At 32.8% G+C, this 26413-nt stretch overlaps 1 protein-coding gene across 2 annotated transcripts; it reads left to right on the top strand.

The window, feature by feature from the left end:
• The first annotated feature begins 1333 nt into the window (after positions 1–1333).
• Positions 1334–3704, top strand: LOC123720341. Of its 2 annotated transcripts, none has more exons than XM_045676905.1 (4): positions 1334–1509; positions 1854–2034; positions 2164–2273; positions 3297–3704. In XM_045676905.1, exons 1-4 carry the CDS (start codon positions 1416–1418, stop codon positions 3536–3538), a joined length of 627 nt encoding a protein of 208 aa, XP_045532861.1. In that variant the 5' UTR covers positions 1334–1415; the 3' UTR covers positions 3539–3704. The 2 variants fall into 2 exon arrangements, with proteins under 2 accessions (XP_045532861.1, XP_045532860.1); XM_045676904.1 differs by having other exon boundaries at positions 2149–2273.
• The last annotated feature ends 22709 nt before the right edge of the window (positions 3705–26413 follow it).

The raw sequence follows: 26413 nt of genomic DNA, 5'->3' as shown, positions 1-26413 counted from the left end.
GGTCCAGATCAAATTGGACCAGTTTTTCTCAAGAATACACATCGGTCATTATGTGTCCCTTTACAGATAATATTCAATAAGTGTATGTACACTGACACTTTCCTGATTGCTGGAAATTATTGTATTATACTACCGTATGTTGGATTTCAAAACCATATACATACACCTCTATAAGACGCTTGTGCAGTCCCAGTTGGAATACGTCTGTTCAATCTGGAGTCCCTATTACGCTATATATGTCACACAACTGAAGGTTGCACAAAAGAAATTTCTATATAGAATTAAATACAAGGAACTTTAAAAAAAATTACTTTCTTATTATTCGTTATGTATTGTTTTGCTTTGTCTGCTTTAAAACTTTTATCCAATGTATTAATTTTATGTTTTATTTTTTTAAGATGTATCTGTTTGGTTTCCTAAATAAATAAATAAGAAAAGCGCCATCTATAATTACATTTGAAGATATTTCATTTTTTTTGGAAAAAAATTGAAAGCGCGCGACAGTATGGTCGGGATACTGCCACTTAAACCGATTAATTTACTATTGGGTTAATAGAAAATACAGAACAAATAGTTATTCTAAATGGATTCAAAATTTTTAAGGAAAATACGTTTAATGATTTAGTAACGTAGATACTATACTTAATTTACAGGAATTTAAACGTTAAAATAATAAATAACAATAAAATTGTCACACATGGGCCATGCAAAATGAGAATCAAAATAAAATGTCAGTTTGTAATTTTTTGTATTCATACTGAATGGATCTTAATGTATTAAATGGATTTGGATCTGTGGTCTGTAATTAAAATGTATAAAAATATAATTTAAACCCTAATAATTTTAAATTCTTATATTATTTAGAAGATTTACTAGATTCCTACTTACTCATATTCATACATAATTAGGTATATTTTTGGGTACCTACCTAAATAATAATTCCTTAATGTTTTTTTTATTATAATACTGTTTGATAATAATAAATATTTAAGAGTTACTCTTGTATAAGTCTAGTATAAGCCTACACAAGATAATTTCATTTTTAGATCTATGATTGCACATCACTTCCATTGTTTTACCTCTGGTTTAAAAGTACGCCATCTCTGTTTACCTTTTTAATTACTTAATAAATGGACTATTTTTCAAACAATATTTTGTATAATTAATTGTTTTCACCTAAAATATTTACAAAATCATATACAAATTTAAATACTGTATAAAAAATAGGTCGATAAAAGGAATCACTTTAATGAAATAATTACGGCTTCATGTTCATTAACAACGTAAATTAATGTTGGAATAATTAATATTCAAACAAATAACATCAAACGGAGTTAAGCATTTCTCTTTGGCGTTTATTAAATCTCTAAACATGATTGTATTAGATTAATCAAATTCATGCTTTAATTTGAATAATGTGGATACAATTATTTGTGTTTATTCTCATATTAAAGAAGGTGCTGTGTGATGACGACACTGATGAAGAAACACAAGAGACACTTATAGTTGGTAAGTCTATGTGGAGTAATCCAAATAACATTGTAAAGTATAAAATATAGTATATCTTGAGTATAGTGTGAGTCCCAAGTTTCAACCGACCCTAAACAAGGCTTTCATCTCTCCTTTAAATGCTAATTTTCCATAAAATTTTTGACGTAGACAAAAACTTAGTCACTCACGCATCGAATTTATGTTAAGTTATACATTTTTAAATTTAAAAGTTATATTTTTACGTTTCGTTTACTTTAACAAACGGCCTATTAAAGACGTGTTTGTTTTATTGTTAAATAATCTTAACCATGAGTTATCATGGTTAAGATAATATTGTGTTACTATACCAGTGTATTTTTCAGAGACAACAACTCAGCAAGTTTACGTACACACTGATATACCGGCAAGCGATGTGGATGCAGCTCTGAACTTAGACTTTGGGAATTACACTACTATGCGTTTTAACTATATCAACAGTCAATTTGACAATTTGTATGCGCAAGAGCGTTGTTATGATGATTATATAAAATGCTTATTGACGCAGTAAGTATCACAATATAAGATATATATGTGTTCGAACGCGATAACTTTAAAAATATTGTTTTTTTATGATGTTTAATTGAATGTGCTGGACATTAAATAAAACTGTTAAAATAGATATAATTGTTTCAGAGTAGCCCCCACGCCGGTATGCGCCTACAATAATTTTATTGAACTTCATGGTTTCCTAACTGCCTCGTCATATTGCGATATACACTTTGACAGTTGTAGAAGGACCGTGCGTAAGTAGGCTACCTGAATGTCCAGAGAGTTTTATTTGAAAACATTAAATAATGTAAAAAAGCTAAGATCAATTCTGAAATTCTTACATTACAATATATATTTCATTATTTTCGTTCTAAATTGCTAAGACACAAGAAAAAAAATTAGTAACAAAGTATTGTTGTAAGATGCATCCGATTATTAGATTATTTTTATTTTTATAGACAAGTAGATGATCAGCCTTCTTTGTTTGACACATGTTTTCCTTAGCCATAGGAGAAAGTGTTCAGAAAAATCCACAGCCGTGATTCGAAAAAACGACCTTACGGTTATCAGTCACATGCTTAAGCCAAGTTCAAAAATGCTCACAAATTAATTATATTGGTAAAATTAGCTTAATAAGTCTTAAAGGCGTTTATTACCACTGTAAAGGGGCGCATAGGCGGGTCATTTATTCACCAAAATCTATAGCTGCAAGGGCGTGGCTGGTAGCATCAGCCAGCATTTACTATTAGACTATGCAATATTTTTAGTATGGCCGGGATATATTAACAAATATTTTTTGTATGTCCGATGAATGTCGTTTTGCAATCGAAAATACTCCAATATTTCATATTATTACTGTCTCGATTTACGGCCTAAGTGCACACCTTTTTCATGCTACGTTAAGTTTGCGTTTGTATTCGTGACATTCGTGTAATGTTTTTTAATAATTGTGAAATAATTGAAAAGTTCGTTTAGTTTTTGTAATTTCGGGTTTAGCCAGCAATGATGTAGCCACATACTTCATTAAAAGTGTAGCCCGAGTAGAGTCTCCTTACGATGTAACAACTAACATATCCACATAAAGGTAAAAATCATCAAATAAATTTATTAAAGACAAAAGAAGATTTAAGAAAAGTTTATCTCCTAATTTGGCTAGATTTTACGAAGAATTAGTTTTCGTATGTTTTTTGAGTCGATAAAGCACATCTCACATTAATACTGGTTAACTTACATGTCAGACGCTACACTTAAATAAATGATAACGTACATCTCCTCAGGTTTTTGGCGTATTCTGGACTACGGGACATGTGAACAACTGAAACAGCACACACAATACCCTAAATACATAAAGCTCGGTATCCCTGAGACTCTAAGGGAAGCCTTGGCTAAGACTAAACACTTCTCAGTCCTGCCCTCTCCGCATTTGGACTATAGACATTCTCGAAAGGTCCAAATACTTATGGCTAGACGTCAATTACAAAACAATGGTACAAATATAACGCCAGGACAAATATACTAAGTCAATTTATTTTGGGGTACAAGTTTTTCCTTCAAAAATTCTTCTTAAATTCTGTCTTATCAGATGTAGCCTATGGTTTCTTTAGAGTTACCTAAGCCTACATTTACAATAAATATACTATTCAAAACAATATTTTTATATTAAAGTTTCCTTGTCGTGTCGTGCCTTTAAACTGTTTTTATTTTATTCCTATTTCAATCACAAGTATGGTAAGGTGGTAATGTATTTCGGTATTTTTTTTTATTAAAACGAGTTAGCACTTTCCGACAAATTCAGTTACTGTCTACAGCACTTTATTTATATCAATGCATTAACATTCGTATAATTGAAGCGCTTTTTCTATTACATAAGTATACACGATTCGTGTGCAATACAAATTAATATATTATCTATTAAACATGAAAGCATGGCAACACAGTCTAAAAGCATTTTTTCCCAATACAACAGGTTGATGGAAAATAACTGGAAATATGTGATGAACGTTCTGGCTTCAAATTTCCGATAACAAATGGTCTAATCAAACCCCTACGTACCCTTTCTAGGGAATACTTTCTAATCACACAGGTTTAAGGAACGTTTGAGTATCTTATTGTTTTCAAATATTTAGCTCCGGGTATACATGTACTAACTTATTTTAATTAATTTTTACGTCAACGTAATGTAAACACAAAAAAAACGTAATAGAAGTGCACCAAGCACGGGATAGGCACATATCAGTGTCTGTTGTGAAAATAAAATATAATAGACAAGTGGGTGACAAGTCTCTAAATTATATGGCTTAAACACATCGTTCTAAATATTCTATTTCTAACATATTGCTATATTGAGGTATCGTGCCAGAATAAATGACGTACATAGACAAAAAAAATTCGCTAGTGTGTGCCAGGGTTCAAACGTGCGTCCTAAAAGTTGAGATTGGGTCACCAAGTATCATCAGTACTACACTATCTTTCATCACTATATGAACGTCATTACGTACTCAAAGTACACTAAATAAACATATAATCTGCGGATAAAAACAGTGCGATGAGATTTCATCATACTCTGATGAAAAATGACTCCAATTTCCGGCCGTTCAGGAAATATTCAACATATTAACCTTAGCTACGCGGGCCTTTAAGCCGGCCAAGTTAGTCCTCTACAACACATTCTTCTCATCATCATCTTCATTCATTCTTTTAAGTCGATCGATTTCACATGCCTACCTCTTCTATTTTAACAAATACGTTTGAGATAGGCTGAGTGAAAGCGTAATACATAGAAATTTAGCCTTTACCACCAAACTCTAAAAGTAGCCATACTTATATTACTTATTGAGTTTGACAATTAACGAACTAAGTTTTATATAACATCAATGCATAGGCATTAACGTGGAAATGATGCATTAAAATTCAAACCATTATTCATAGTTATCCATATTTTAAATCATAACTTGGTGTAACATCATTAAAATTAATTGAACTAATTATTTCCAGCGTGTTCTTCGTTACATTTTGTTAGGTTTATTAATTCAAGAATTAATTAATAGATTGTAAAGTAATTAAACTGAAAAGTTATCGTTGGGTCAAGTTACTTTAACCTTGACTTTTTGACTTTAACTTTGACTTTGAAGATTATCAAAGTACTAATATCGCTATTACAAAATAAGTATTTTTATTTATTAATATATATTAAATATATATTTTTTATCCCATACAAAACAATACATATATATAGAAAAAAACAACACAATATCAAACAGTTTAATATTAAATAGTATATAAATTCATATTAAAATATTTACTACTATTTCTCACAGAATATACTGACATAAAACAGACGAAATGTCAACAATTAAAAACGTCTGTTAATCTGAGCAGTTCAATTATTTCCATACAATTTCATGTGTGCCTTTTTCGTGACATTAGTTTTGACTGATGGTACGAATAGTAACGGCTCACGTTGTCGCCTCCTAGCGTAACCATCAGGCACTATAACCAGTGATCACCCTGTGTTTCTAAATTAACACAAATCACTGGCGCGACAAACTTTTGGGTTTGAACCCTGGGCCAATAATTTTGGGCCACCCCTATCGATTAAGGGTATAGGGTCTGCATAGTTTACTACCTATTCTCAGACCGAATATTCCCAAAAATCATAAAAATTGGTCCGAATTTTAACATTAAAGCAATTTACCTCTACTATTGCCGGGTGTTTTATATCCGGATTGCGATGCTAATGCGAATTAATTCCCTTGGAAGTCCGTTGCTTAAGAACTTTGTTTTCCTTTTCGAGGCGCCATGAAATTTTCGCGCCATTGAATAAACAAGTGCACTAGTGCTGATAATGCAATTTTCTTAGTTTCTCTTTGTAATTTCGTTTATCTTCTTTAATTATTCAATCGTCTGTTTGTAATTAGAGAAGCGTTTTTACTTGGTAAAACCAATGCTCACTAAAAAGATAAGAAAACTGCATTAGATTTTTAAAAATCGCTAGTTTTCTTGGGAATTTTAAACATTATTAAAAATATTACACACACTTAAGAACAAAACACCCCGACATGTGCATTCAATTACTTCCCGAAGATACTAATATCTAATTATCTAATATAAAATCACCTTCCATTTGTACCACCGTTAAAACTACATGCAGTCGTAAATTATAACGCAAATTATGACTGCCCTGGACTGTTATCAGGATCTGTAAGGACTGTAAGCACCACCCTACATCTCGTACATCGTTTACCAGAAGTTAGCAATTTGTACATCGGAACACTTTCTTAAAATGCATGTAAAGTTAGCACATAAATGCATACAATAATAAAAATATTCAATAATATATATATATATATTGCCTGTAATCTGTATCTCTTGAGAAAAAAAACCACGACGACACACTGTATTTTTTCGCGATATATATATATATAGTCTTTGTATCTGTACAAGCCAAGGCTGAACATTTTGCTTACTCAGGCTTTCTTAGTTTTACAAGCGTGGCAATTACCTAAATCGTCGAAGTTACGCCCTGAGAGTATAGCCAGACGTAGGCATTCTCTTCAACTGTTACGTTCGTTATAACAATTAACGTTTTAGTATTTCACTTATATTCTATTGTTGTATGCGAGTGCTTTATATAGAGTATACATAAAATACTCTATTATTTAAAGCAGGAACCCAGGAACCGTAAGTTTCAATAAAAAAAGTAATATATCTTATAAAACATGAGCAATATTATGAAAATTCATATTGGAAAAGTTTTAGAAAGTAACACGGCAAGTCAGTAAACAAACCACGCAGAAACAGGAAAGTTATAACTAGAATAACACTCTTTATTTATCTACTGTAGTAATAAAAAGTCATACACATAAAATCGCCGCCCTCGAATATAAAACTATATAATAAAATAACTATTTTGTATGTGAAGTCTTTTGAAGTATGGAGCACGCTACTAAAGCTGTTTCATTGAATATTCTTTATAAGCAAGTTCCATAAGAATTATAAATTATAATTAAATAAATTATAATTAAAACTACATATATAGTTCGTTAATTCCTTGATTCATACATTCTTTGCCTCCTACAAATGAATCGCCTTAGGTGTTGTTAAGATAAGAGCGCACAAATACCTTAGGACTGACATCGCACATACAAGCCTCCTTGTTGCCCGTGTCCTTGGGCGGCGGCAAACAGTTAACTTTAAGTCACTGTTCCATTGCATCCTGTTCTATAAAAAAATGAAAGTAGAGGTACGCATATAATATAGTCTAGTCTGGCCATAAATCCTGTACATAAAAACTTTTCACGATTGAAGAACATTAAAATAAGCAAAATATTAAAGTATACGCTCACAATTCTTAAGAAACTGCACTTTATAAAAATATACCGTGGACCTTTCAGTAGGATTCTGAACCTGGTCACAAGGCACGAACTACCCAAGCTTGGCATGAAACCAACTTTCCGGATTTTATAAGAGCTGAAGACTGGCCCTCGTCTAGCCCAGACCTTATATATTTATACTTCAAATTATGGTTAGTTTTAGAGGACATGGCCTGCTCTAAACGACACGGTGACATTGAGTCTCTTAAAAAATCTTTGGAGCAATCAGTGGAGAAATTTTCCTTGGAACCAGTGCGTAAATAAATATATTCGCGACCAAGCAAATTAAAGGCCTGTATAAAAGCCAAAAGTGTCTTATTTTTTGCTGAGACATAACATTACGTCATTAAAAAAATGCTATTTTATTTGTTACAGAACTTATGGCTGGACTAGGTATAAATTAAGTCTTACATGATTACTCAATGGTCGTATCAATCTATAGCCAATAGTCGTAGACCAATGTCATAAACAAATAGCTGTAATATTGTTCGATTAAATCAATTAAGTGGTTGTACGTTTAGATACCAATTTGATATCGATACTGAAATATTGCATACTCTAACATGAATATGCCGGGTTTCTCATTTGTCTAAAAGCGTAATTAAATATATTTTATTTTATTCACAAAAGCTTTGCAACGCTCAGTAACACACTGAAATTAGTACATAAAAGAAAAAATACAATCTTATTGTTAAATGTACTTAAAGGAAAATTACGAAGATAACATCCAGTCAGAAGTCTAGCGCACTTAGGGAATACATTAAATATTATAAATGGATTTTAGGCATTTACGCTCAAAGTTCTTTCTATAAATGTATTCGTAATTGCTACGAGGTGTACATGTTTCCCTAACGTATTTGACAGTAGTGTTTCTAGTAGATTTACATAGAAGCTTGCGTATAAATACAATATGCTTTAAGAACGTATGCGTAGTTCTGTGTGTCATGAATATTATAAGGTTCTCTCAGTTGAATAACGATCTAACTACGTACGTAAATTATTGCTTCGAATTCGAATAAATTAGCACTTCCCCTTCACGTAGGATAAACAGTATATATTACTACGAGTGGTTAAATTTTTTAAGTTTTTGTCACAGCTCCAATTAAATAATTTAAAAACCGGGTTATTGTACCATTTTAACCAAATTTTTAACACATTTTTAAATTGATTAAAAAAAATCACTGGCGCTACAATTTTTTTAGGCCTGGGCCTTAGATTTCTGTATCTGTTTCATGATCATTTGTAAATTGAATCGGCAAGTAGGTGATCAGCCTCTGTGCCGAAGCACGCCTTCGACTATTTGGGTCTAAGGCAAGCCGGTGTCCTCTCGATGTTTTCCTTCACCGTTCGAGCTAATGTTAAATGCGCACATAGAAAGAAAAACCAATGATGCACAGCCGGGGATCGAACCTACGACCTCAGGGATGAGCGTTGCACGCTGAAGCCACTAGGCCAGCACTGCTCACAATTGATTAAAAGGCAGAGATAAAAGAGCCTCTGGGATTTTATTCATGAAAAGTATCCCTTTTCCCAAAAAAGAATTACTAACTACTAATTAGATAGTCTATAATCTATATAGTCTAGTTTGTTCCGAATATAAACATTATGCATATGTTCTATTATCATAAACTTATCACTATTTTTGTATACATACATAATATTTTCATAAATATTTTGCGAGGGAAAGGTATATTAATTTCCTTATTATCTCTCAGAGATTCCCTACATTTTAAATTATAGATTGCACAAATAGCTCTCTTGGGTCGTAGTGCGTGAGGATATGGATGATTCTTGAAGGCCTACCTACCTATCTACTCTCTGGCTACGTGTAGACTGTGATGGTCTAAATAGGATATAGGCCAAATTCAAATTTATCGACTTAAAGAGTACATACAATCGGCTACAGAATCATTAGTCGAGAAAGATTCTTCCACTGAGTTCGTGTTATTTGGCGATTTCAACGCCCATCACGCCGATTGGCTTTGCTCAAGTACCAAAGATGCATGATTCTACACGCTCTTGCAAAATGGCATCATGCCGAAAACATGAGTCATTTGAAGCCTGGTTACAAGCGGCATCGTCAATTATGCCAGCGCGTTTAAAAAAGCTTACAATTCCACCTCTAGATCCTTCAAAAGAGCGATTGCCAAGGCAAAGTATTTTGCAGGACAGCAAGGCGCGACACTACTTCACTCCGGGAACCAATGGACAGGGGCTTCCCAATTCCAGCTCCTTTCTTTTGACAGCATCTAATGCAGAGCCACTCGGCTGGATCCTTTGGCCCTGCGTAGAGATGTAGGCCCTTTCTGGAACCTACCTGGCCCGTAGCGATACGACTTAGAGGCCTTCAAGAAAAGAGCGTATCTGCAACCTGGCAACGTACTTTCAAATCTTCTGGTGTCCATGGGTGGTGGACAAAAAGGAATTACCTAGAATTTTTAAAGTAAATCTTACTTCATAAAAAAACAATCAAAAATATTGATTGTTTTTTTTTTGTTGGGCACTTTCAACAATTTTTGTATTATGTTCGAATGCAGGAAGTTAGCTCTCAACAATTATATTTCACCACTACTGCTTCAGATACGCTGTGACAATAATATTCCAATCGTTTACTGAATGTGAAATATGAAAAATTGCTTTAATAAAATAAAGTGTAGATGTATTAAAAATATTACTCTTATTCTATATGGATTTTTTTGGAAAACTCCATTAAAATTTCTAAGGAGTGTTTCCTATTGATTTTGATAAAATAATATTATGTAGTATTATTAAACACCACTTTCACGAAAACATAGTTTAACATATCCCGATAGCGCAGCGATACAAAGTGTGCCTTGGTGACACTAGAGAGACCTTTGGCCGATTGCGCGTTGCCGCTTTCCAATCTAGCAATTACACGTTGTATAAGAGTCACGTAGCGGGCCGTAATTTATATAATATACTAGAACTGTTATAAATTCAAGCATACCTTCAAACTGAAAACCTCGTTATCAGATGAAAACTTGTTTCGTTAAATTATTTTTTTTTAACATTTTAAATAAACTTAAAAGTCATTATAAAAACACCTAAAACTGTCTTAAGAAGCTTGCGTAGACGGGTCAGCCTCTAGTAGGTGTTCAGAGATGCGCTTTTTAACCCTCCGAACTTCTGCCCAATCGTTGAAAGTGTATCGAACGTAGCCTTTGGGATCAGCTTCACGAATCAATTCGACAGCTTCAACTTCTTAAGACAGTTTTAGGTGTTTTTATAATGACTTTTAAGTTTATTTAAAATGTTTAAGAAAATAATTTGACTAAACAAGTTTTCATCTGATAACGAGGTTTTCAGTTTGAAGGTATGCTTGAATTTATAACAGTTCTAGTATATTATATAAATTACGGCCCGCTACGTGACTCGTACAAATAGTAATTCCTGGGTACTTACGTCCCAGTTTTGATGAATTGGAACACAGAATTCCATTTGGCCATTGAAATTGTATTCAACTCATTTAAGTCCTTGATCTACGGTCAATGAAAAACGGTTCAATCTAAATTTTCCTAATGAAAGGTACTGAGCCTGTGGGAAGAGGGTCCAGACCAATTATAGCCCTGTTAATTGCCTGCAGATCTAAGTCACAGTTGCTAATATAAACAGTATTAAAGGCTGTTAAGTATTTTAGTTCCATATTGTAATTCGTATGTCAAGTCACAATCTCATTTTCAGAAAAAATGGTTTAACCAGATTTAAGTTTTTTATTTATTTTCTAACATCCTCAGGTTAGGTACTTGGACTATTCTTTTACATACTCTCAAAGCTCTTAATGGCGATGTATTTTGACTTAGCACATCTCGTAGTTCAAAGAAAAATGGTAATTCAAACAAAGTAAAGACAAAAACGACTTCTCACTTGTCTTAAAACTATTATCTATATAATTGTTGCAGTTTGCCCTGCCACTCTTGAATTATACGATAAACTGAATATTGAAAAAATCAGACCAAAAAGGAAGGGCTCTATCAAATATGTTCGTTGTTGAAATTGGACAATAGTTCAATATACACATATTTTATAAATCAATTAATTAAAACTACTGTCTATAGTATCCTGTTGAGAATGTGATCGTTTTGTGATATTAAAACTAACGACATATCGCAAATGTAATTGGAAAACCAAAGGGTGATTATAAACGTTTTCAGTTGTATAATTAAACTATTTTGATTGTTTTATTAATTTAGTATTATGTTGGATATAAATGAGTAATAATAAAACACTTGAAGAAACATAGAATATATTGCTTCAGAAAATCATCATCATCATCATCAATGGTTATACAGCCCTTGTGGCGGGCTTTAGCCCATCCTCCATCCCACCCCACCATCCATGCTTCAAGTACACGCCATCGCAATCTATCCACTGCTTCCCGCTTCCAATTACGAGGTCCTTCACTACTCATCCCACCAACGCAGCCTCGGTCTACCGGGTTTTGTCCACCGGATTATGACTTTAGTAAGGAAGGACCTTGGGGTTCTATCGTTCGCCATTCGTTGCACATGTCCCAGCCACTTGAGCCTGTTGCACTTTATGAATTGGACGATGTTGGCGTCATCTAGGATGTTATAAAGATTAACATACATATGTGTCCTCCTGATGTAGTGAGAACTGTATTTCAGAAGCCTCTATGACCTCCTATGACCTCCCAGTTACTAAATAAGGAATTAATTACGATTTAAATATAAATCAATCAAACAAATCAGTTAATGAAGCGATGTTTTCTTCTCTTAGTGTTTTTAATGTTTGTAGGTGCTTGTCCATGAAATCTTGTATTTTATTTTTCTTTATGCACCAATGTCTCAATGTGCCGAGTGTTGTCAAGTTTTTGTTGAACTTTGTTGAACACAAGAGGTGTTGAACTTCTTTGTACAATAACCATCGAATCAGTCTACATACAAACAGCATGTTGAAAATTTAATTGAAAAGGCATTCACGCACAAATACAAATATTTAAATAATAGCGGTTAGGGGGTTTCTAATATGTATAAACATACTAATGTATGATTTCGAATGGGATAATTTGTCGGAAGAATGTGTGGTGGCCGGTAGAGTGGAAATCTCCGATCCTCAACTCGCTTGACTGACCAAATTAAAGTCCTTATAAACCGTAGTATAGGCGCTAAGGCATGCCGAAGAGAGCATAGGAATGTAGTTAGATCCATTAAGAATGAAAGAATAAATGGAATTCGAAGAGTTTCTGTAAATTCAACTGAAAATGAAGTTTGATTCAAAATTCACTATTAAATCTATTATTGGAAATTGTAACCAAATGTTGGTTACAATTTCCAATAATATAATAAAAAATATCAGATGTAAGTATATAACATATTTTTACAGTACCTTTAAATATTGAAAAAGACTTCAGGTGCACTCGAGTTAACTAACCCACTAGAAGAAACCATTAACAGTTAGTTCTAGTGTAAGTTGGGCTGCATAGTCGTCTTTTTCAAACTGTCAACGATAATTTAATAAAGTTGTAATGTGTATTTTAATTTTTATATTATGTTAAGCTTTGAGTTGTAATGGAATACTATAATATTCATTAAATTTATTACTGATTGATATCACCAAATATTTTATCAACTATTCAGACGAGAAATAGTTATAACAATATTCACTGTTCAATTATCTCGGTTCAATAACCAAATGTTTGATTAGGGCATCTTGTGTTTGGACTTAGATCATCTTAATTAATAAATTATGACATTAAAAAGGAGTTTATTATCAAGTCCAGGTCCAATATAAATTTAATATATCGAAATGTTAATGCTTTTTAGAATATCAGGCGCATCCTTTAGTTTTCAATTTAATACCAAGGTATTTTTAATAATATGTATACATGTCCGAACTTTCACCCAAAACGTTAATTATTTAGTAGCTTTTGAACATTAATATAATACAAAATTTATTAATGCATACACGAACATACGTACAAAATGCAGTACTTCGTTTTAATAACCATATAAGTAAAAAAATATATGAATAACGATCCAAGGATAATCTATTTTCAAATATGGTATGAAAGTTTGTGAAGTAGTGAATTTTTACAGAGATGCATGCGTTTAATATTTAAAAAGCAAAAAGATCTTTGTGTAAAACCTGTGTCGAAACAATGTATGAACAAAGCTTGTCACCGGTTTTATTTGCAACATAACCTCTCGAAATACATAAATGTACTTGTAAAATGCTACATTGTAATAGGTTAGGGAAAAAGTTTCTTCGCATTTTTTAATATAGTTATTTACATTTAACTAAACTATGTAGGTAGATATTTTGTTCGACAACTTTTTGCCATTTTGTAGGTAGGGACATGATCCGATTACTATATAAATTTTAGGGCTTCTGATCAAAATACCGCGACTATTAGTTTTGTCAGTCCTCTCGCGATGTTAACCTAACACTGCCTAAAGAATTCTGAAGAGACCGAAACAGGTGGAAATCTGACGGTGTAAGGTCAGGACTATGAGGCAGATGCATTAACACCTCTCAGCCAGGCTCTCTTAATTTTTGCTGAGTGGCTAAAGATGTGTGAGGTCTAGCGTTATCATGAACCACACCCCTTCTGTTGATTAATTCCGGCCGCTTTCTCTCAACTTCTTGCTTTAATATCATCAGTTTTTCGCAGTAGAGTTCAGAATCGATAGTCATGCGTGGTTCAAAATACATGGTGGTGGTAACAGCTTGTAATGAATAATGCCCTTCCAATCCCACCACACACACAGCATCACCTTCGTGCGAGTTAACCCGGGTTCGCCACAGTCTATGAAGCTTGACCGGCCTTTGACTACGACCTTTTTCGCACGTTCTTATCGTGATCCACTTTGCGTCACCAGTTATCAATTTCTTCAAAAATAGTTCGGTTTCATTACGTCGTCATAAAGAATCACAAATGAGTACGCGGTTCATTAGGTTTCTTTCAGTGAGCTCGTGAGGTAATCAAACATCGAGCTTTTTTGTGTATTCAGTTTTTTTCAAATGCGCCGAAACTGATTTGTGGTCCCAGTTCTTCAGCTACGTCGTAACTACTGATATGCCGATCTTGCCGAAAAAGTGGATTTCAAAAATGGCATCCATTTTATCCGTAAGGGCGAGCAGAAAAATTTCAATCAAAATCAAAAATAACATCAACATTTCCGGATTGATAACGCGTAATCCAAATTTGTGCTACTCTCACATACACTGTACTATGTCCATAAACATCGCAATTTTTTTTGCAGCTTGCGTTGCAGGTTTACCTTTTACTTTTACCGTAGCTTTTAACTAACATTAAAACATTGCATTATATTATTATTAAAAGTGAATTTTTTGTAATTGTGAAATATGAATTATTAGAAAATATGTCATTACTTACTAATAATATTATTTAACTAAATATTCATTTAAAAAACTGTAAGCTTGTAGAAAAATAACGTAATATTCACTCAAAAGAGTTTTGGATATTTTAACTTTTTCTTTTACTCATCTTTTTATCAGCCAGCCTATGCTACGACCAAAATACGAATTAGAATTAGTGAGTTCTATTTTTAAAATCTTGACCCGTGGCTATTTAAAATTCGAATGCCAAAGTCATCCTCAATCAAAACCAAAGTTTATCAAAGTTCTAAAACTTTATAGAATTGAAGATAAACTGAAGATAAAGCCCCGGTAACTAAAATTGCTTCTGGGAATCGACAGATTAAAACTTTTAAGTCCCTCAGGCGAAAAATACGAAAACAAAAGCAATTTAAAAGTGAATTGTTATCAGATTTGTAATACTGCAGTATCTCTAGTGGTACTTCATCGAGTTTTAAAGAATTTGTGGGTACAGTTTTCGTATCTTAGTTGGTTTCAGAAGGGATTTAAAGTATTAGGCTGCGATCTCAGAGTAAGGCTATATAACATAATTCTGAAAGTTATTTTAAATAGCGCCAACAGAAAATTATAATTATGTTGTACATTCAATTAGAGAAATTACAACTTTGATGTATTTTTTTAAATATCGGTAACGCTGATGTAAATATAATTTAAAAATTTTAATTTAAAATTATGTATATAATTATAAGTTTATAATAATAATACATAGCTTAAATCCGTTTAAAAAGTGTTTTCTTAATATTTAATTCATAAATATTTAAAGTTTAAAAATTCAAATTTTGTATAATTTATACTTAAGTACTTATGTATATTAATGCGTACATTATGAGTTTGTTCGCTTTTAAAAGATATAGAGTATCTTCATCAATTGCATTTACACTTTTTCTATATGTTTTTCTAAAGCTGGAAACGTACGGATTTGATGTGTACAGAGAAGAGTATGAAATACATCTTCATCTGTATGCTGATCGAGAGCACTTTCTGGTACGATGTAAGCGAAATTTTCTATAGTCCCTATTACGAGATTCTTGAGTATCTTCTGAAAGTTAACCAATAGAAAGGACAACAAAATGCTTAATGATACTTTCACCAAGAATAAAAATTGTATGATCTATGTTGTACTATTCATGATTACTCACAGAGCAGTCTCAGTTCTGGTAGTTTCCAGATCATGATTTTCAATATTTCAGCATCAGATCACCTGATAAAAAGAGCTTGTAATATTATGTAAAACCGTTAAAATAACAATATGATAGACACCAAAGATGTAATAAACAAATTTAAGTCGTTAAGTAGTATGCAGTAGTATAGAGAGATAATGCGGGGACCTCTCTCTCAGCACTTAAAATAAAGGTCTTCAATCACTTATGGGGCCGAAGCAATAACGCTTATACAACCGAACGACACCGTACGAAATAAGGCCGTCGTGAAAAGACCGGCGTTAGCGACGTAGTAAGGGCTGTCACAATATCTAAGTGGCGCTGGGCAGGCTACACAGTGAGCATGGACAAGAGCCGATGGACATGCAGGCGTCTTCATTCCAGTTGATTCAGAGAGGCCAGTGCAGGGCGGAGTGGAGAAAGATGGACCAAAAATTCATGTTTTATTTACAATATAGAAATTTAATATACTTAAAAAGGTATTTTATAGAGATAGGTTTGCTATAAAAACTGTTTAATCACCTGTCTAGAAGTTATAGATCACTGCCACGTAATTCTTTCAAGGGGAAGGTGATTATTTTTGAAGGCAAAGTGTCTTTATAACATAGGCGAATATTTGGACCATAGATTTCACACCGATTGTAATAATTTAACTTTGACATTATTTTATATTCTTAATAAGACATTGTAAAATATATGTATGTATGTTATACGACATTTGCATACCTATTTATATTAGGTCCATACATATGAAATTTTGTCGTACTGGCCACTTTGACCTTAAATACCTCCTCTTTGGTTAGGAATTTCAAATTCAAATTTGTACAGCTATTTACTCATGTATTTGTGCTTCGATGACCGACTTTCATTTGTTTTTTTCTGTTTGCGTCACTCATTTTACAAAATGGAAAACTTAAAGTATCGCATCATTTACGAGTACGAGTTCCGCCGTGGCACTAGTGCTGCGGAAACGACTCGAAGGGTGAATGATGTGTATGGCGGTCATGTTGCAAAAGAAAACACAGTTCGTTTTTGGTTCCAACGTTTTCGTTCTAGAAATTTCGACCTGCAGAACAAGCCCCGTGGACGGCCTGAGACCCAAGTTGATAATGAAGTATTGAAGGCTATTGTGGAAGCGGATCCATCGCAAACCACGTCCGAGTTAGCTGCAGGCTGCGGTGTTAGTGATAAAACTGTTTTAATTCACTTGAAGCAAATTGGGAAGATTAAAAAGCTTGAAAGGTGGGTACCTCACGAATTGACTGAAACAAACCGGCAAACGCGCGTCGACTGCTTCGTTACATTACTGAACCGGCACAACAATGAAGGTATTTTAAACCGAATCATTACCTGTGATGAAAAAATGGATTCTTTACGATAATCGGAAGCGCTCAGCGCAATGGTTGGATCCTGGGCAGCCAGCCAAATCCTGCCCCAAGCGAAAATTAACCCCAAAAAAGTTACTTGTAAGCGTTTGGTGGACTAGTGCCGGTATTGTTTATTGCAGTTTTCTCAAATCTGGCCAGACTATTACGGCTGATGTCTATTGTCAGCAATTGCAAACTATGATGGAAAAGCTAGCGGCTAAACAACCTAGGCCACTGCTACTTCACGACAACGCTAGACACACACACACACACAACACAACACACTGCACACACTGCACAACAGACGGCTACCAAATTAGAAGAGCTTCAATTGGAATGTCTAAGACATCCTCCGTACTTCCCGGACCTTGCTCTAACAGATTACCATTTTTTTCGAAATTTGGAGGGAAAAAAGGGAAAAAATTTAACTCTGATGGGGCAGTCCAAATCGCCTTCACAGATTTTATTGATTCCCGTCCGACTGGTTTTTTTAGTAAAGAGATCAATGAACTACCTGAGGCAATACTACTATGAGATGGCAAAAGTGCATAGAAAACAATGGTTCAAACTTTGATTAATTAAATATAATTTAAGAATATTCGACTTTTTGTTCCTCCCATCCAAAACGCCAATTTCATATGTAAGGACCAATATATGGCTGATTGTGCGGATATTTGTAATTGATCGATCTAACCACTGTACCACTATCTTGGCAAATAAACGATTATTATTATTCTTATCAATTTACTTAATATGAGTGTTTAAATCATAAAATCTTGGCTGAGTCAATTGATTTTCTATATGGGCAACACATCGTATGGATTTTTTATATAAAAATTCTGAAATGTGCTTGAGGTAGTATATATTTTACTTAATAGTTAATACTCGTTACAAGGAAAATTCTAATGCATGTCTTAGATACCAAATATACATTAATTCTGAACACATATAATCTCGTATTACACGGAACAATTACTTGATTGCCCGTTGCCTGTGGGCCTAGATAGCACTAATACATTGGTAGATCTAATCGATCCCTTTAAACGCAACATTGTTGCTCACCCAGTATGTACCGTGTGTATTAGGAGTTATGATAGCACTCGATTTGAATGGGCACAATTGTCAAAGAATAATATTTGAGTTCAAATTTGGTTTAAAAATAATAACAAAATGCTCTTGCTAGAAGTGATTATGAGACTACGTTACCGAAATCCTTTTTGCTATGTACTCTACTCGCATACTCTTGGGGCCAGGTCGTTTTTTCCAATACTTGTCCTGAGAGCGACGTAGTTGTAAAACATAGGTTTAAAAACTATTTTAGATTTTTTTATTCCTTTCTTGGCCTGCACTGTTTGTGCGTCAGCCATGCAAAAAAAAATAGGAAGTGTGTTCATTTAAGATTCGCCGCCAATTCACAAAAACAAATGACAAATGAATGCAATATACATTAGGTTACCAAAGAGTTCTAAAATTGAAATTCAGAAAAGTTTTGATTAGCAACTGTTCTAAACATTTTCCGTGTTACCCACGTATAATTTGGCTTTTATGCTGTAAATAAGAGAATAATGTTTAGTTTTATCAAGACTATCGAATCGGTATTAACAGGCTGGAGAGAAATATTCGAAATTAAAAAAAATCTAATACAAAATAATAACATAAACAATACAAAATCACCGTATTTAAACGGACTTAGAATCTAATTCGGGAAAGAATTCAACAATTCTTTTAAATTGGCTGTATAAAATATTGAAGCTGAAAATGTGTGATAGTTCTCACAATTATTTTATTAATGATCTGTTATTATTGGTTGTTATTTCTTTGTTTTATCGCTTTGATTTGAGCCCAGAGATTGATTAAAAGATCAAGATTTTTGTACAATATTTCTGACACAAAACCTCTATTTTCCATGCATAATCAAGTACATATCGCGCGTACAAAGTCGGAGGCTACACATGTGCATATGTGTATCGGCTGCTATTTCGCTTAATATTTTGCGGGCCAAACGTAGCCTGGGGAAATTAACTTGATTTATCGAAGGTATGATGTATGTTTCCATTTTGTTTTATGGAAAATGGTTGGTGTTATTAGATTGGTGTCCAGAGGCTCATTCTTTAATACTTTTATAACACGAATTGCTTATTAAGGTCGCCCATTGACTCAGCATATATATATACATTCCAATTGCATGTTCGTAGCTAAAACTAAACTTAAACTTAACTTAACTTTTATTAACTTTTTAAACTTTAAGTGTTATATAGCAAAGTTACAGACACTCTTAGTAACATTCAAATAATATTAAAAATATCAGTAATAGTACTGGCCTAGTTGAGCGTGCGACTGTCATCTCTGAGTCACGCATTTATCACTCGCTCGTGCTTACCATGCAAGAAGAAAAAATCGGGAAAACCATATCTTAGACCCTAAAAGTTTCCGGTGCAAATCAGGCAAAAGGCTTGTAAAGAAGAAAAAACTAAATGATGACAAGACGGATACAGAAATATGAGGCTCAGATGTGAAAAAGTCATTGGCTGAATATATATTATATTTCAATAATAAATTTGCCTAGCATGACAACTTTCTGTTATCCTATGATTTTTCACCGTATAATATATATGGTGCATAAGTGGGCGCTAACTAGACGACTATGTGAACCGGAACTAGTTCGACGCGACCTGATTTCTAACATCCAACCCCTCGTTTACTCGCCCCGATGGACGAACAGAAACTGTATTAATACCGATTTTATTACATTGAAAAATCACGGAAAAGTAGTTCTAGGTAGGATCGACGTTTTTGATATAATTTGAAATATAGATTTGTATTTCAAATTTGGTCGGTCGTTATTTAATAACGGATTTCTTTGAAATTAGTTTTGAAAGGAAGAATTCGATTTTCAAACATAATTGTTTGTTTTTTTTACAAAACTTTAGTCATATTGGAAGCCTATAAATTTTCCCTAAACCGAAATTAAATTTGTATAATAAATGTCAATTTAAATATCAATATTTCAACTAAGTTATATAAAATTTAATATTGAAATTTGCCTCTTGATTTTTATTTCACTTTGTATATTTTTTATAAATATGAACACGATAAGTCAGAGTAGTTGTGGTAGCAATGCGGCAGAAACGTCTTGCAACATTAAAGACGTGTTCCGTACACAAACGTTCTTGGTGGGCTTACAAATAAGGTAAGCGACATCATTAAAATCCAAATAGATTTTGTACATATTACTATGCTTTTTATTATGAACCCATTACTAGATTGAACAATTCAACTTTTACACATCATAAACAGCAGAAAAGAGCCGTTGTAGGGTTAAATCCCTTGCATATCGCTGCAACCACTTTATGTTACCACTGCACTCACACAGACTTCACAATTTTTATAAACTAAAAAACACAGTTTTTTTATCAAAGTTCATCGGTATGTTGTGTTTATGATGAACGAATAAATTAACAAATAATTTTTTTATCTTTCCATCTCATAAATTACAAACGATACACATATATGGACTCCAAAACCATACACTATTGTTAGCTTCTAATATTAATTTAATTAAATTCTAAACATTTTTATGAAACATATTCTTAAGAATCTTGCTGTAGCAAGTGTACAGCTGTGTGCTGTACAAGTGCGCATGTGCAATAGTTACTCATTTGACTCGTTCGGTTGTTTACGAGTTGTTACGAATTGACTCGACCATTTTCCCGAAGTGGGATGGTCGAGTCGGAGGAGGGAGTTGTGATTATAAAAGAGGTTGTGACACAGGCGCACGGGCTTTTTCTTCGTACAAGTTTGAAGTTATACAGTTCACGTAAAATCAGTGAAGTAAATTATAGTGAATTAAGTCATCATTGAAGTGTTTAATTTCCTACCCTAAGAACTAAATCAACTACCGCTAACACTATTATGTTATTACACACTACTAGTTTGTGTTATGTGTAATTAATTATCAATTTTCTTACCACGTCATACGATTCTTAGATATTTTACTGTATTTGATGAACCGATTTTCATACATGTAACTACCTTATATCCTGAAATGAAACTGGGGTTTTAACTTCAGCTAAAGCAGGAGAAGTCCTGAGTCATAGATGTGTGTAAAAAAGGTAACATTGGCGTGTTCAAATGCCAGTTAATGCGGACATTTAAATGCATTGGGGTGCGTGTGACACACGCTCGAGTTTCGGTTAGATTTACTGCAAAATGACAATTTTGAAATTCAAGATTTTGAATTATACGTTGTAATTAGAAACGTGTAACGAGATACGTGTATAAGTCCTTGCTTATTTATTTTAAACATTTAAGCTTTGGACTTGAGTTCGGTGATGCCTGATTTAGAGATATTTGGAACTTATATTATAATATGAAGACGTCTTTTGACTTGGCTCATCGTGTTATTGCTATTTATTCCTCGGCGTTATAAATCAACAAGCCAAATAAATAATGTATTGCTTGGATAAGATGTCCTATCATCGTCTATTCTATTATTGTTAACCGTATACCCTGACTCAGTGCCGACCTGGGAATTACTTTACGGTAGAATAGCTTGTGTTATAATTTTTACAATGCTATAACTTTGTTACATATGCATTATTCAATAGCTTAATTCCCTCGTGACGATATAAAGAAAATATTTATGTAACTATTTCTATCTAATCGGCTGTTACGAATTCTTTAGGTGCAGCTTAGGATCGAAACTGACAAAATAAGTATTATATAGACATAGACATAACATTGATTACTAACAAAACACACACACAGAAGCACAAAAAATAATAACCACAAAAAAAGAATAATAATAGAAAGATATTTTTTTTTAGAGACAAAGCTTTAATAAGGGATACGCAATAACTCATGATAGAAAGTGTCTCTAATGGATAGATAAGTGTACACTGCAATAGATTCGTAACGATTAAGAGTGCGGTATCATGAAATAAGTACCTTACTACAAATCGAATTGAAACTAAAATATAAATTTTGACCTTCTGGTGGACGTTATTTATGTATTATGTAGTAGAATTTGATATTAAGGTTGAGGAAAGTTGAAAGTGAGGTTTCTTTTCGTTCTATAGGAAGACCCAGGTCAGTTTTTTCATAACAATATTTGTTCTGTTTTGTACGATCATTTTTGCCTTTTTCTTAGGTACACATGATTCCGTAACAGCGTTGTCAATCTCAACTTTGTGTTAATGTGATACTAAATATACCAATAATTTATTTTATTAATAAAAATATAAATACAAATCATTTAATGTAATTACTTGCCTTTAACTAAATAATATGGACATAACGTGATAATAACACTGGTCACAGAATTCTGAAAGGACCGGAGAATATCAAAAGATTATTAAAGCGAGGTCAAGGCTATAAAAATATTAGATATAAAACCTCGCAGTTAAACTATCAAGAAATATCAAGCGATAAGGTATATATTAAAAGACGCACACACATTCACACATTCCATTGAATGGCGATAATCCAAGTACTATATTCAAGAGATCACGATGGGTATCACTCGAATATTAACCCGCTTTATTGAGAATCATTACATCTCAAGTTTTCATGGGATTTGGAAAGAGGTTATAATATGCCGATAGATTAATCGAGTGCTGATGCTCATGCACAGATTATAAGATCGTTACCTTGAATTCAAGATTGTTATGCAAGCAATATCCATATGGTATTAAATACTAGAAAAATATATATTATGGACAATCAAACGAACGTGTTATATAATATATACGATATAATTTCATATATTGTATTAGGGCTTCCAAGCTGCCTTGCATTGCTTGATTTTTACAGATAAAGTAGCTTTTGTCATAGTTACCGACATGAAGTTATTGTAATAAATATTACCGACTCCTAACAACCGTCATTATACTTTGCAGGGTGGGATTTTCATTAAACTCTGTGTGTTTTTATTCTGTATTTGTTATCTGAATGCAATTATCAAACCTGCAGTTGTGGATGCAGATTTCCTTAATCTTAGTATATTTGTTTTATAAATTAATAATTACAATGTAAACTCCATAACGACGAACTCCCTAAAGCTTTGAAATCAATTGGCTTTGGTTGGTTTATCTTGTCTTCTATACAATGATACACTCAGCATAGCATTACACCAACTCTCAATAACGACAACAATTCAGTAACAACAATTACTATTAGTACTTTTTAAGTACGATTAAGTACTTTTGAAGTTGCTAAAATTAGTAAAAACTGCGCAGCTGTCCATGTAGTTTTGTCGCTATAACATCCTAGCCCGCAATAAACTCGACTGTCGGCATCATGCATACGTTTTTGTTTACATATTGGGATTGCTTGCACGTGTAGACTGTTGTTGACCATGACTAATAAGTAGGAGTCATAGATTATCAATTCGTGTTACTTAACGACAACTTTCTATAACGCCATAAAATGCATAGTCCCTTCAGTGTCGTATAGAGTTTACACTGTGAATATCTACAGCTTGCACAGAATAAGACATTTAACAAGGACTTGCAAATAATCTCTTACAGGTCCGTGTTGAGGGTAACACAGAGACGTGAGAAAAAGTGAAGCATAACACATTCGAATCCAACCCTAAAATAACCACAGTTAAACAGAAAACGGGTTAAACAGACGAGGTAAAATTATTAGACATACTTTACCAATAAGTAGATGAATCGTAATTAATTACATTACAGTAAAAGCGAAACTAGTCACAGTAACTTAACTAGTTTTATTCCGCCCTTATTTCCGCCCAAGCCATTAGGCGGGCTAGTGCAAAGTTTACCACATACATTGAAACTACTATCCGTTGGAATAAGTCTTTACTAATAAAGCTTTATATATTTAAATATAGTTAATTTATAGATTATTGCATTTTTTATTTTTGACTTATTTTGAATAATGTTTCATTTTTATAAATATTTAACGATTTTATATACCTGCAATAGATAGATATTATAATCTTCTATGTTTTTTTTACATTTATGTTTTATAAACTGATACAGGTCCATCGGTGTAGTACAGATATTATTCACGATAGAGGTTTTATTTAATCTCGATGTCTAATGTCAAAAATGCTTAGAATAAAATGGACATAGATTGCATTCATTTATTTTGACAGTGTTATGAAATTCCATATACGCAATAGAATCAGCGCAGTACAGCTATTATTCATCATAGCGGTATCATTTAATCTCGAATTCTAATTTCAAATGTGTTTTAAAAAAAATGGACACATCTTGCATTTATTCATTTTGACAGTGTTATGAAATTGCAATATAGAGAGTCAAATGAAAGTACAATTTCATATCTAAAATAGCTTGAAAGCCATTATTACATAATACAACGTAGTACAACCTTCAAAACAATATACTTTATAATAAATAAATATTATTAATAGATAACTGGTGACGGCTGCTGACGCCGGAGCAAAAATGCGATTGTGAACATCTTTTTTGAAATATTCGCACAATTCATTTAAAGATAATCCCAAATTAAACGTATGCATATGATATTCAAACCGCAATGGATATGTGACATAAGCTGATTTTCGTGTTTTGAGTAATGAAAACATGTTAATTAACCTATAATCAATTTCATAATGAAACAATGGTTATAACCAAAAACGTTTTAAACCGTATTATCCTATATATGTAATTAATTTAAACAACACTTATATTTTGAAAGAAAACACTTTTTAACCCGATTGGAACTATGTATTATTATTATAAACTTATAATTATTTACATAATTTTAAATTTAAAATTTTCCGACGTTTCGCGTGCTTTACAGCATACAACTAACTAACTACTACTTTGTTGTAACAAAAGTACAAATTCTGCCAACAAACTAATTAACCAAAATACGAGTTCATAAAAAAATGGTTTACCTAAACCCTCACCGTAAACGTTTAGATCAGATCATATATTAATGTATTAATTTAACATTGTAATTTAATTTACTAAACTTAAACCAATTATATCAATCCTTTTAATAGCTCTACTTTTGTATTAATAGCGATAATCCACTTATAATATCAATTAGTGCTGATATAAATTGTTGTTGTGCCATTGTTACGGGCTAGGTGATCGGATAGAAAGCGGCGTAGATTTCTTCAAGGGTTTTTTGAAGTGAAACTTCTTTATCGGCTGGAAAAAAATGTACCGTCACATTTTTCCGTTACGCGCCATCTTTTTCTTGTCCCTAACATGGTTGATTCGAAGACATTCGAAGCCATTATTAAGAAATATATATAATAACGATAATAATAGTAGTAATTCTATTACAGTTAAAGAAATTCTGTATTAATCTTAGTAATAAGGTAAAATTAAATAATTGTATTATTTGTCAATAGCGCACCTTTAGCTATAAAAATTGGGATTGGGATAACCGCGTCAGCCCTTTTAGCGGTTGACCAATGTTCAAATGAATTCTGAACAACGAATTTCTATACTTAAAAAAAAGATTGTTTTTTAAACTTTTTAAATGTTTATACTAAGACATCATGGAACATTATGATCTAGCCTAACTTAAGACTAATAAGTAATTTAAGTCTAACCTAATTTGCTAAAAAGGATTTTTAACGGAAGGAAGTGTCCAATAACACTACTCTATGAAATACAGATGACGACCTAATTTAACTTTTGATTATTTAAGTAGATGTCAGGACATTGTAAATAATTTTGTTCTGTGGAGTCACTTGTGTTTGCAGAACAGCTGTACAAAAAATACACGTGCTAAATACCTGTATGTAAAAATTTATAACGCAAGTTGTGGGATATAATCTAAACAAGAGGCGAATGGAATCTTTTGTTTAATTTCCCACACAGCGGTAACGGGAAATTATTTTCTTTCATAGGTGTCATACCCATGGCTTCGGTGAAACTGTCAAGTATATTTAGTACTATGATGTATATGGACTCATAATAAATAGAAGAATATAAATGAAAGGTTTTGAGTCAGGAAGACTCAAATAAAATTAAGGAATCCCCCCCCCCCCCAAGAAACATCGTTTTAGGTTCTTAATTTTATTATTATTACAACTATGCACAATTATTACAAAATAATAAATTTATGTATTTATATTAATATAAATAAATTAGGTAATACTAGCTAG

Source organism: Pieris brassicae, chromosome 2 (genome assembly GCF_905147105.1).
Source record: "Pieris brassicae chromosome 2, ilPieBrab1.1, whole genome shotgun sequence".
NCBI classification, from domain to species: Eukaryota; Metazoa; Arthropoda; class Insecta; order Lepidoptera; family Pieridae; genus Pieris; species Pieris brassicae.
The sequence above is the reverse complement of the archived record's forward strand: the minus strand, read 5'-3'. Positions and strand labels throughout refer to the sequence as shown.

Bases quoted from the DNA above. Each gene is read 5' to 3' on its own strand.
- LOC123720341 (XM_045676904.1), top strand. From the start codon at position 1,416: ATGTGGATACAATTATTTGTGTTTATTCTCATATTAAAGAAGGTGCTG. The intron at 1,510-1,853 runs GTAAGTCTATGT...TGTATTTTTCAG, and splicing joins ACAAGAGACACTTATAGTTG to AGACAACAACTCAGCAAGTT. The intron at 2,035-2,148 runs GTAAGTATCACA...CTGTTAAAATAG, and splicing joins ATAAAATGCTTATTGACGCA to ATATAATTGTTTCAGAGTAG.